The following is a 13,396-nucleotide window of genomic DNA, read 5'->3' on the forward strand; positions in this document are numbered from 1 at the left end:
CCGTCCCCTACCTTCCCTCCAAGGCCCTACAGTCCAATCCATGTCTCTCCATCTCTGGATCAGTCCTTGTTCATCAGTTTATGCTGTTCATTATATTCCACAAATGAGTGAGATCATGTGATATTTATCTTTCTCGCCTGGCTTATTTCACTTAGCATAATGCCCTCCAGTTCCATCCATGCTGTTGCAAAAGGCAAGAGTTCCTTTTTTTTTTTTACCGCAGCATAGTATTCCATTGTGTATAGTACCACAGTTTTCTAATCCACTCATCTGCTGATGGGCACTTAGGCTGTTTCCAAATCTTAGCTATGGTGAATTGTGCTGCTATGAACATAGTCAATTTTGATAAGGTTTCTGAGAACAGAGTTTTCTAGTTGGACATTGGAATGCTGCCTAGGAATGCTATCAGTTCACTCTTGCCTATGGGGGTCATTTTGACACTCTTCCAAAGACATCTTAGATATCCTTTTAAATAGGACAGCAAATGTGACAACCTTCTAAGTTAATCTTTGGCAACTTTCTAAATACATCTTTACCCTTGAAACACTTCTAAATACACATACCACTGATTGTTTCCACTAGGATCTCTCTAGAAAATCGGGAAACACAATCAGCTTCCTAAATAATTAGCAGTCTACAGGAAAGTGATACAAATAAAATATAGAGATATACATGTTCTTTCTGTCAAGATACAGTATCCTATCTAATAAAAGATAAAAATGGTAATTGACCGTACCTTCACTACGCTTCCCATTGGCTAATCAGGGCAATATGCAAATTAACTGCCAGGAAAGATGGCAGTTAAGCTCCAACAAAGATGGCGGTTAATTTGCATATGTAGGCATAATGATGGGAGGCAAAAGGGGAAGGACGGTGATTGGAAACTTAGGCGGCAGGCAAGAGCTGGGAGGCAGGGCAAAGGTGGCCCTGGGGCTCCCCGCCCCCCCGGTCCTGGATCAGAGAACCGGTGCCGCCTTTGCCCACCCCCCAGCTGGTGATCGGAGAAGCCTCTTTCTGGCGTCCCTTGCCTGGGATCAGTGACTGGAGAAGCCCCCATGTGAGCCTGCTGCTGGGTCGCCGCGGCGATCCCACAGCAGGAAGGGGCGGCCTGCAGCCAGCCCCCCTGTGCACCTGCCCCTGGGTCGCTGTGGCAATCCCACAGCAGGAAAGGTCGGCCCCACCCTGGCAACAGCTCAAGGGAGAGTACAACACGCAGCGGAGGCCAGGAGCCTGAGAGATCAACAGAGAGGGGCGCCTGCTCCAAGCCTCCATGGTGTAGCCGGGGGCAGACCCCAAGCAGACACACACACACACACACACACACACACGACACCTGCTCCAAGCCTCTGCTGCCAGACTGTGGCCATCAGTAGGACATCCACTGAGGGCTCCCGGACTGAGGGGCAGGCTGAGCTGAGGGAACCCCACCCCCCAGTGCACAAATTTCGTGCACCGGGACTCTAGTGTTTAATAAATGTTTAAGCATTCTACAGGAGCAAAATGCTCTCTGAATAAGTTAGACTTAAATTTTGACAAAATTATTTTTTTACTTCTTTAAAAAAATTTAAATGTATTGACTGTAGAGAGAGGTAGGTAGGGAGAGAGAGAGAGGGAGAGAGAGGAGAAACACTGATTGGTTGCCTCCTGTATCTGCCCCTACTTACTGTTGAACCTGCAATCTGGGTATGTGCCCTGACCAAAAGTCAAATCCACCACCTTTCAGTGTACAAGATGACACTCCCACTCCCACCAACTGAGCCATACCACCCAGGGCTTTTTTACTTCTTAAAGAAGGATTCATATGAAATTTAATCTGAATGTGAATTCAGAAGATGAGATTTTTCAACTGGCTACATGTTAAATATCACACCGATGGTCCTCAGAGAAAGCATCTTATTAGAACCAACATGGCACTAGAATCTGAGTTCTAAAGGGATCCTCTTGATCTGTTTCAGACCAGAGCAGATACTCTCAGACAGAAAGTGAATTGCTTACTTAGTCATTGTTTTATTTACTTTTTCAATAGCTACCAGAAAGACACTCTCCAAGGCTCTTACCTTTTGTCTTATTTTCTAGCTTAAACACAAATATCCCCACCAAATATTATTATTATCATATAAATAAACCCAGGAGGTTTCCTACCTTTCCTAAGTAGGACACACAGTTGGGAGTCTTATTGTAGGGAACACTTGGTTCATTTTCATCCCAATATGTTAGAGTAACTTCAGTACCATCTGACCATTGAAATAAAGCTGGTGTATTTATGTTCTTAAGACCTGTCCATGTTTCTTCCTTGGCATCTAAAAGAAAAATGTTTTATTTGTTTGGTTTTACTCAATTGCATACCTCAGTGTGTACTTTGCTACTGATTTTACATTCTGATGTGGGGTTTTAAGAACTTTGATGGTATTATTTTTTCATTTAAAGTTTTATTTCAAAAGATGGCATTCTTTTTTATTTATTTTTAAGTACAGTTGGTATACAATCTTATATAGTTTCAGGTGTGCAATATAGTAATTTGACATTTTCATACCTTATAATGTAATCACCCCACTAATTCTAATAAATCACCTGTCACCATGCAAATTTATCACAGTATCACTAACTATATTCCCCTTCCCCTTTTCACCCACTGCCCTCACCCCCTCTCTCTGATAACCATCCATTTGGTATTCTTTTTTTAAAAAAATATATTTTATTGATTTTTTACAGAGAAGAAGGGAGAGAGATAGTTAGAAACATCGATGAGAGAGAAACATCGATCAGCTGCCTCCTGCACATCTCCTACTGGGGATGTGCCCGCAACCCAGGTACATGCCCTTGACCAGAATCGAACCTGGGACCTTTCAGTCCGCAGGCCGATGCTCTATCCACTGAGCCAAACCGGTTTGGCTGGTATTCTTAATTGACCTGTTAAAATGTTGATAAGTTAGGCAGGCTGAGTGATTTGGGCTTTTCAGCTCAATCACCAGGTAGAGCACACAGGTGGAACAGCTGTACTATGACCTGTTGGCAGGCTGTTCCTAATATCTGGGTTAGATAATTCTTGCTTTATGGGGAATAATAAAATTATATAGATATACTCATAGATATTCCAATTAGAATAAGAATATTGTCCATCACCACTCTGGTAAAACAATTGACTCCATGCTTACAACAGAACAGGTATCTACTATTAGTGAATCCTAGCAAGTTATAATACTGGCAGTGTAGTATATTTTTTTCTTTAGTCTTTAGCTTCAAATAATTACAAAAGTGAAATAATCATCACTCAAGTGTTTGGAGAACTTAAATAGAATTTAGCTTACGAGAAGAGAAACATTATCCAATCAACTAGCTGCCAATGTGGCTATTTAATCTTGTAAATGAATTAAAATTAAATGAAAGTAAAAATTCAGTCAGTTGCCCTTGCTGCATCTCAAAAGCCACAGGTGTTTGGTGGCTACCATACCAGACAGCATGGATTATAGAAAGAATGATTTCATCATCACAAAAAATTCTATTGGACAGTGCTGAGCTAGAAGGATCTAATTGTAAGCTTTCCATTCTGGCTAAGAGTCTGAAAATAGGAATACTTTAAAGTGTTTTAAACCTCTCAAGTAGGATCTTTTTAAAAACTTACCCCCATTATGGAGTTTTGTTACTACCAATTCCACGTCTGCTAAAGAATGAATGCTGATAAGGTCACTACTGAAGTCTTTGCATTTCGCATGTGCTGAATCCCAGGAATCACTTTCATTCACCAGCAGATAGCAAAATCCATTATTTGGCAGCCAGTCTGCATCACAGCGGGTATCTGAATATGGCCAAATATCTAGGAGAAAAGCAGCTATTTGTATTCCAGTAAAGACACATCTATTTTGAATCAATAACATTACAAATTCTTCTTTCTTGAATCTTGAGGCTTCTGGAAAACCGGGGAATGTGATGTCAGATAGTACAGTGACATGAATTTGTGTGCCCAATGCCTACAATAGCACCAACAGAGTGATTGTAGGGATTCAGATAATGATGGGCCTTGTGCGATGCAAATATATTACATGGCTGGGCTCAGACTATTTCAAGAAGGATTGCCGTTAGGCCTAGTAGGCAGAAGAAAGGTGTGGGGTCAGCCAGTGGCCCACAAATCTCTTCCTTGGCAAGGGATTTGTTCGGTTCCCCTCCAGTCTTGGTGGTGAAAGATGGTGAGGTCAAGTCTCCTTTTCATGTATAGTCAGCTTAGCAGGGGCTGTGCATTAATATTCACTGTTCAAATTAATCCTCTTTTGTTCAAAAGGATGGGCAATGACTTAAGGAACAGAGTCAGAAATTCATACACTCCACACCAAGGAAGGGCGTCATCAATGGGGCGGAGGTGGGGGTGATGGGGTAGAATGGGTGGCAGAGGGCATCTTTGGACTCCTCTCTCCTCCCCTCTGCTCGACTTCTAGCCCTATGGAATTAGCAATTTTTCTTTTTGACCATGAGGAAACTCACCCAAATGATGGTAAAAAAGATTAGAGAAAAAGAGTGGGGCACGAAACCAAAAAAATACTCTACTCTTCTCAGCAGAACTAGAAAGTAGCTTGGTTCCTCAGACTTCACTGGTCAGGAATTGTTTGGAATGCTTGTTATACACAACACAGCATTTAAAAAATATCAACAGTTTGTTTTTCATTAAAGGATAAAATTCAGGCTCAGCTAGCTTTTCTCACTTGCAAGATAACAATTAATTGTAAGGTTCTGAAACAGCATTCATTAATATTATATTTTATAATTATGATAAAGAAACAGAGAGAAAAAATCACCCATAATTGAACAATCATTTTCCTATTCCAGTCTTTGTTTCTATGAATTCATATTGTGATAAGATTAAAATGATAAGTAGGCATATCATTTTGTTCTGCTCTTTTTATTTTCCTGCTGGCAGGGTTATTTCAATAAATGCATATTTTTCAATCATGTGGAAACATGATTTAGTTAATCATTACTACTTCAGAGAGTTATTTGATCTATCATTAGCCCCCCTGGTTTATTTTAATTTGTGCTGTCTTTTCTATTATGCCTTTTGATATATAAACTAAATTTGGTATGAATCAACTTGGAAGGTAAATGTTCATTTTTCCCTATCATTTTAAAACACGCCTCTATATTATTGATTCTATGTACTTATTTTTTAATCTTAAAAAGATAGCTTTATGCACCTATGTGGCTATGAAAATCGATGCTTTATTCCCTTCCCCCAACATCCCTCAAAGCACAACATTTTAAAATGTCCCATTTTCCTCCCAGTTTTTAGTATTAGTTTTTCTTATTCAGGATTTAATCAAATGCCAGGGATACGGTAGGCACTGTGCAAGATGGTAAGGGCACTCCTCTTCTCCATTCTGCCAAAGACTCCTCAAACTTCTCTGCTCCTCAAAAAATTCAGCTGTTTTGTGCCTCTCTTATCCCCAAATTCCCTAAAAACACCCTCCTTATACACATTTTGTCCTTTTGCACCTCTCGGTATCTACCCCCTTTATCAATACAAAGACCTAAAGAACCAGCCTGGGGAAGGACAGACAGAGGAGGGGTGGGCATTGTGGGGCGGGAGGTGGGAAAGCCCGGGAGTGTTCGGTGTCATCCATTTTCGACTTCCCACAGAGGCAGGTAATAACAGGTAAAGCCTGAGTGTGCAGCAGCGGCACCAGGACGCTCACAGAACACAGACTGCTGGGTCCCACCCCGAGTTTCTGATCCAGGAAATCTGAGGTAGGTCCCGAGAATCTGCATTTGTAACAAGTACAGGCGATGCTGATACTCTGTCTGGGGGCCACACTTTGGGAACCACTGCTCCAGAGAAAAGAGAGCCACATGTGAACACAAATGTACTTCTTTTCTAGAATACCCCTGTCTTCTCATGGGGAGATACTGAATCAAAGCTTTACTCATATACAGTTGATAATATCTAACTGCAGGATCAAAGTCAATACCTTCAGCATTGGCAGTACCAGGTAAAAGAACGGCAGAAATGGGTGTCCGGAATGGATTTACTTGACTTCAAAAAACTGTAATTTTAAGAGCTATTTGTTTAAGCGGGAAAGATACCTGTTATCTCCACTGTGCTGTTCAATGATTTCTTGCAAACATAAGGCAGCTGAGCTTCACAGGAAAACCTCTGCCACAGACCGGACATGGCGTCCATGCTCGCACAGCTTGACCCACCTATCACAGTTGCACTGAAGGTATCTGAAATGATAACATTTCCAAACAGTTAAAAGGAGAAGACTGGAGCCAGGGTGATGGTTAGGAAAAGTAATTTGTATTTTTAATTTTCTGCTTTTAAGGAAACTCAGAAAATAGTTAAAACAGTCTACTAAGTGGGAATGTATAAGCCTCAATGGACAATCTTGTGCTTAAAAATGTCTTTCTCCTAAAATTCCGAATACAGGGGGAAATACTCTGATATACTGTAGTTAATTTACAAACCCAAACCAAAAACCAAACCTCTGTCCCCCATCAACTTTGATGTCATATCCTGTGGTCAGTAAGTAGCTCTTAATCTGCTACTCTCTACAATAAATATACTAACTTCTGATTCTGTAATGCCTTTAAGATCTTGAAATAATAATAATGAAATTTCATTCAAGTAAAATGACCTATTGGTATTATATTGTAATTAATTTTTCTTATGTATGCAGAATACTTTTGTGCTGAAGTTAAGTGTTAGCTGTTAGGTTTTACATTTATCAGGAGCCTAACTTTTATTTCTTAAAAAGATATCTAAACCTTCTTTTGGGGGAAATACCTTTTGGCTAACTAGAGTTTTATTTACAATAAATTTTTCTTTAAGATATTTATTTGTGTAATAAAATACAACCATTATGTTGTCAGTAATTGTGTGCTACAAAGGGAGATTCCAAGAGTTTTAAAATGAGGGAATATTTCCATGTTAGAGTGAAGCTGCAGATGAAATACATGTGGGTCAGTCATAGACATGCCAAGTCCGCTAAGGGACCCAGAATGGCTCCTGGGCCATGAAATGGGGCTCATTCTGCTCTTACTTAAAGATAGAGGGTTGCCAAGACCGGTTTGGCTCAGTGGATAGAGCATTGGCCTGCGGACTGAAAGGGCCCAGGTTCGATTCTGGTCAAGGGCATGTACCTTGGTTGCGGGCACATCCCCAGTGGGGCATGTGCAGGAGGCAGCTGGTCGATGTTTCTCTCTCATCGATGTTTCTGACTCTCTATCTCTCTCCCTTCCTCTCTGTAAAAAAAAAAAATCAATAAAAGATAGAAGGTTGCTCTAAAGGTTAGAGACAGATGCTTACCTGCCCATGGTGTGCTTCAACTTGACTGTAATGGTACCCACTTGACTACCGTATAATGGCATAATGGCTAGAATGACTAAGCTTAAAGGGGCTCAGGAAAAAAATTTCTTCTGAGAGGTAATCATAAGAATTGTCAAGATTGAAATTTTTATAAGACCTCAGTGAGTAGGAAGCTCTTTTTTTTTTCTTTTGAGGCTTTGGCTCCATGTAAAAGGTAGAGGAGAGAGTAGTTACCTGGGTCCCAGTTGAGAAAATTTAATGGCTTGTGGTCTGACCATTCCCAGCCTCTAGAAGAGTACAGCTGATTTAAGCCAATCCAGAAGATGCTTGCAATGCCTTCTTTTTCTGTAACAATTACATAATTTTAACAAGTGACAAAATTACCCAATTTATTATCTAAGTCAGACTATCTAGGAGGGTATCTATTCCACAAAGCAAGAGATGCTGACAGACAACACTTCAGACTACTGAGAAACCCAAAGGCTGATCAGTTAATTCAATTCTGCTTTCCCATTAGTGTGTGCGATTCCCTTTCTTCTAAGGTAAGAACAGACTCTTCTCAGAACAGCTGTTTCACTACTTTATAGCCTCTCGTCAGAAAGCAGTTATATAGTCAGGGATGTAAACATAGGAAATATAGCCAATAATTTTGTAATAACTATGTATGGTGTCAGATGACTACTAGACTTATTGGGGTGATCACTTTGTAATACTAATCACTGTGCTGTACAACTGACACTAATATAATATTGTATGTCAACTGTAACTGAAAAATAAATTTAAAAAGAAAGCACTTATATATAAAAAGTAGTTTGCATTGCAGATCTAGATTTTGAGGATTTGATTGTATTCCATTAAGCATATATCCTTTGCCAGATACGAAAGCTACAGAAACCAAAATGAGAGTCCTGCCCTCATGAGGATCTGAATCTAGTAGAAACAGATGTGGATCCCCAAATGGTAAAGTGCTACCAGCATTGCTTCAGAAATATGTACAGGAGCTGTTTCGTAGGCAATGTAATATACATCTGTAGAGTCCAAAGGAGATATTTAAACTGGAGATACAGAAGACACACACACACACACACACACACACACACACACACACACACACACACACGTATGCCACTGTGGAGAGGTATCATTCTAATTTATTGTTTGACAACAAGATGCCATCAGCAAAAAAGAGAAAGACAGAGAAGCAGAAATGATTTAAGTCGTGAGGCTAATTGCAGAAAAGCCAAACAATATGCATATGCGCATAAGCCATGGGTCCAATCTTGCATGTATGGTCCATGTGTGTTGGAAAAACATGTAAAGAATTGTGAATTATTGTAAGGATTTTCACACCACTGGGAAGGAAGTCAACAGAATTACTTAAGAACCTGGTAAGACTTCATCAACGTCATGAAGGAATAATCTGAAGATACTCAAGGCCAGGTAGAAGAGATAGAGCAAATGATGAAATGGTCTACAGAAGACAAGGATGATGTTGACAAACAGGAAGAGCTCACAGGTTGGAATATCTATAAATTTGTTAAAATAGTCTCAGTAATAAAACACTTAATAACAGTTTCTTAATTCCTCACAGGGAATTATATATGATATACTATTGTATTATATGTAATCATCTATATACATATACATGTAAAATATAGTTATATTTTATATAATTTATTTGTACATTAAATTACATATACATAAATGGTTCTTTTTTTAAAAAATATATTTTATTGATTTTTTTACAGAGAGGAAGGGAGAGGGATAGAGAGTTAGAAACATCAATGAGAGAGAAACATCCATCAGCTGCCTCCTGCACACCTCCTACTGGGGATGTGCCCGCAACCAAGGTATATGCCCTTGACCGGAATCGAACCTGGGACCTTTCAGTCCGCAGGCCAACGCTCTGTCCACTGAGCCAAACCAGTTAGGGCCATAAATGGTTCTTAAAGTATGGATATGTTTTCTACTTGCAAATCACACAGATATATCGGATATATATATAATTTTGTTCATTATCTCCGATATATCTGTGTGATTCGCATATAGAAAACAGTATGCATTCTTTATTTTTTAGTAGATGTATATCCATGTGATTTGTACAAAGAAAACTATAATCACATATACATCTGAGTGATTTGCATATATAAAACCATGTCCATACATTAAGGGATTTTTAAAAGAGGGTAATTTTAATCATACACAATTTTTGTCTTATTGGCCTGCCTAAAACAGGTGATTCCACTGGAACTGACACCAGGGAATGGGCGCGTTCCCCTGGGTAGAGCAGAAATAGCAACAGCAAACACAAAAGAAGCCACGAGCAGGAACACAAACACCAGTGTTCAAGGGATGGCCAGGGGTCTGGAAAGAGGGTGGTAGGGCCAAGGCCCAATGATCACTCTACCAAAACTGGAAGTGTAAGGATAAAAGTGAATTACAAAGATACACTGTGCTTTCCAGGGGTTTGCCTATGAAAGAAAGAGATAGGGCTGCAGGAACTAAGAAATATATATATGTCTATATTAATGGTAGGAGTTTAAACAAGGTAATAGCCTTTTGGAGAAGAATTAGAGACAGTAGATAAAAATACAAGATGTGAGAAAAAGCTGGTGTGGCCACAAAGAACCTTGGGGAAGGAGTTAACCTTGAACAAGCTCACAGCTGACAGTGCAGATACAGATACATTTGTAAGTATTGGGGTGAGAAATAAGGGTTTGCCTCACCTTCCTCAAGGAGATAGCTGGTAAGGACACTCTGCTAAGGAAGGAGAAGGTGGGTATTTGAGGGAATTTTGGATTCACCCTTTTCTTTCACTTGTTAGCACAAGCAAGAGCTGCTAACGCTTGTATACAAAGCCCTTGAGGATTTAATATAATGTAAATTTCTTCCTATCAGTAAAAGCAATGAATTTTCCAGCATTCCTAAAGAAGTCCTGAAAACTATGACGTATTTACGGTACTCTAGACTCGACTATACCCTGACATTCAGAATTCCTTTCATTCATTTCTAACTGGGGATGCCATGGAGGGTCAATCTTTCCCATTCGTCCCAAGTTCAATGCCCTCCCTCCCATGAAGTCTTTTCAGATAATCCCCCTGCAGGAAGTCTAAATAATCCTATCACTCCTTCAAAATTATATTATTGCTTATCTGCACATGGCAAGTACACATTTATGACAGAGCAAAATGACCCTTGGAAGCTGTCAGGCTCCTATTCTGCTTCATTACACCGTTTTATTTGTGATCTCTATTAAAGACTTATTCTTCACTGGAATCATAGCATTTTAAAATTGTGACTGATAGAAAATGCTAAGAACCATATGATTTTGCTCATATGTGGAATATAAAACTGAAAGTCATGAACACAAACAGCACTGTGGTCGTTGCCAGAGGGAAGGGGGTGGGAGAAGAAGGGGGTCCTAATATAAGGTGACAGGAGATTTGACTTTGAATGGTAGGCACAGTGCAATATACAGATCTTGTAACATAGAAACCCACATCTGAAACCTATTACGTTCATGTTGACCAATGTCACCCCAATCAACTTAATAAACAAATAAATAAACAAATAAAAATCAACCAAAAAAATGTGACTGAGTTAGCCAACAGGAATGCTCTTTATGTGTCTTATGCCAGCTGTATGTGAATGGGAAATGGATAAAACATAAAGGGCACAAACTTCTTATATGTCCTGGACAATATGGAGCTGGACTTCTTTCTACATAGTCCAAGCAAGAAGTTGATCAATTTGAGACATTACTTACCCCCATCTTTGCCATCAAGAAAGAGACCATTGTTAGGGTAAATCTTCATGCCTAATCAATAGACAAGCCCATTGAGGACGATATTTCTTGACTGCCCCTGAGACCCCTGTTCAGAGCTGGCCCATATTTCTATTCCTTTCCTTACATTAAAAGACTACAGGGCCTGCTAATGGTCATGCATTCGGGATGAGCCAGATGAGAGCCTCTTTAATGCATCATAAAAGCCAAGTGAGCAGGGACCCTGACTTAGAAGTGTTCTAGTCTTGGGGCACCTTCAAGATGGCTCAAAGTGAAGAGCCTCAAGGCGGAGACAAATTAGGACAAATGAAAATGTGCTGTTCCTACTCCAGGGACTGTTGGGGTCTCTTTTTGTTGATTTGGGGTGAGTCTGTGGTTAGAAGTCCTCTGGGAAGGCTGGATCATGGGAAATCTATCTTTCAAACAAAATCTAGTGAATATAAGGAAACCATGCCCCCTCCCCCTGGTCCCTGTATCAGTAAAACAAAACTAATAAAAACAAAACTAATTAGGTGCAGGGCAGGCAGAGAGGAAAAAGAAAGCTTTTTCAGACTGTATTAGACTTATCTTCAAGAGGCTTGCTTCTGCTTTTTTTCTGGCAGATTCCCTGGTCCCACCCAATTAGTAGCTAACAAACCAGAGGTTTCTTTTGGAATAACATTCTCCAATATGCTCTGCATATGTACAACTCTTATTTCACAACTATATAAAAAACTTTGATCACAAAATCTGTCTTATTCACTTTGGTTGGCCTCACTGCTCCTAGCCCAGTGGGTACATGGTAGTTTTCAGTGAAGGGCCACTTAATAGAAACTTTAAGATATTTTCAAGACTTAGATACTCTGAGTTTCAGATGTTAAAGTACAGCTTTCTTGGGTTTTGGGAAACCAAAAATTATAATTAGGCATATTGATATGTCGAAACAACATTTCACAGTAACAGAGAAGCTTGAAAGGGCTGTACCTCTAAATTATTGATATACATAAGGTGTAGAAAGTGTCTGGCCAGGGGTAGGGGCAACTGGGCCCTTTAATATATTATCTCACTTTTATGAGTTACTAAAGAAAAGAAATCCTGTAATGTTCTTTTACAAATGCATCATTAGATTGTTTGTTAGGATGTTAGTAGTCACACTTTGACATTTCTCCCTCATTATAATCATCACTATCCAAAAAATATTCAAGGAGGCTTAAACTTATTGGCACTTTTCACTCTAACAATATTTTTGTAAGGTTTCAGTGATGTTGGGAATATAATTCTATTGTCAAATACTAGCTCATTAGGTTTATTTGATGGATTTCCATTCTAGAGATCTAATTATTCAAGTATCAAACAACAAAGGAAAGTTAAAAGTAAGAAAAGAGATATTCATAAGGCTTTAGCCAAAAAGCATGACAAAAGACCAGCAGACTTTTAGTCATGAAAAGATATAAAGCTATGTAAGAGAAGTAATTAATATAATAAAAAGTAAGGGCTCTGGAGTTATATATGTTGATATTCAAATCCCAATTCTGGTATTTCTTGGCTGTCTAAGTGTATTATTTCTAAGCATCAATTTCCTTATCTGTAGATTGGGACAGATACTTGTCTCTGAGGTTATAATGATATTAAATCGTTTAATTTATCTAGAGATACTAGGGCTTTGCTCATAGTTAGCATTTATCAAATATTTATGACTTTAATAAAAGTGTGACAGGATTTATCTGAATTAGTCAATAGGTATTTAATACATAGCAATAATGCTTAGAGTTTTGTGCAAAAGGAAAAAACAACCCATGAGGTCCACTCTGCCTGCAAAGAATTTAATAGTATTATAAAAGGTGAATGCAGGTATATACCTGATACAACTTGTTTTCAAGTCAGACTATGTTCAAATTTTGGCTCTGCTAATTACTTGTGGGTGGCCTTGAACAAGTTACATTTCCTCTTTGAGTCTCACATTCGTCATCCAAAAATAAACATAATAAAAGTAACATCTACTTCATAGGGTTGCTATATGGGACTCAATAAGATAATGTCTAAAAAGCATTTAAATATCTCTCTAAAAAATCATCATCATATATTATGATTTTTTTTCATTCATTGAAAAAATCATCAGGGACTTAATAACTTGATTTTCGAAAATAATGTAAAAACTTTCTGTTGACAAACTTCTAGTAAAAGATGGGCAACAATCCTACAGAATTTTGCTGAGTTTATAAAAGAAGTCTTAAGTACACTACTGAGTACTCTCATAGAATTTTATTGAGTATATAAAAGAAGTCCTAAATAAGTAAAAAGGCATTCCATTTTCATGGATGAGAAGACTTAAAAATGTAGTG

General features: G+C 38.8%; 1 protein-coding gene across 1 annotated transcript in view; it reads right to left on the reverse strand.

The window, feature by feature from the left end:
* Nucleotides 1–13,396, reverse strand: part of LOC102758103 (lymphocyte antigen 75) — a gene marked incomplete at its 5' end in the record, with an annotated part of 157,466 nt that overhangs the window by 105,055 nt on the left and 39,015 nt on the right. The window contains 4 exons of the mRNA XM_006766553.2: nt 2,143–2,300; nt 3,623–3,814; nt 6,070–6,210; nt 7,526–7,636. Coding sequence (XP_006766616.1) covers nt 2,143–2,300; nt 3,623–3,814; nt 6,070–6,210; nt 7,526–7,636 — 602 coding nt within the window. The remainder of the gene's footprint in view (nt 1–2,142; nt 2,301–3,622; nt 3,815–6,069; nt 6,211–7,525; nt 7,637–13,396) is intronic.

This window comes from Myotis davidii, unplaced genomic scaffold (genome assembly GCF_000327345.1).
Source record: "Myotis davidii unplaced genomic scaffold, ASM32734v1 scaffold59, whole genome shotgun sequence".
In the NCBI taxonomy this organism is placed as follows: domain Eukaryota; kingdom Metazoa; phylum Chordata; class Mammalia; order Chiroptera; family Vespertilionidae; genus Myotis; species Myotis davidii.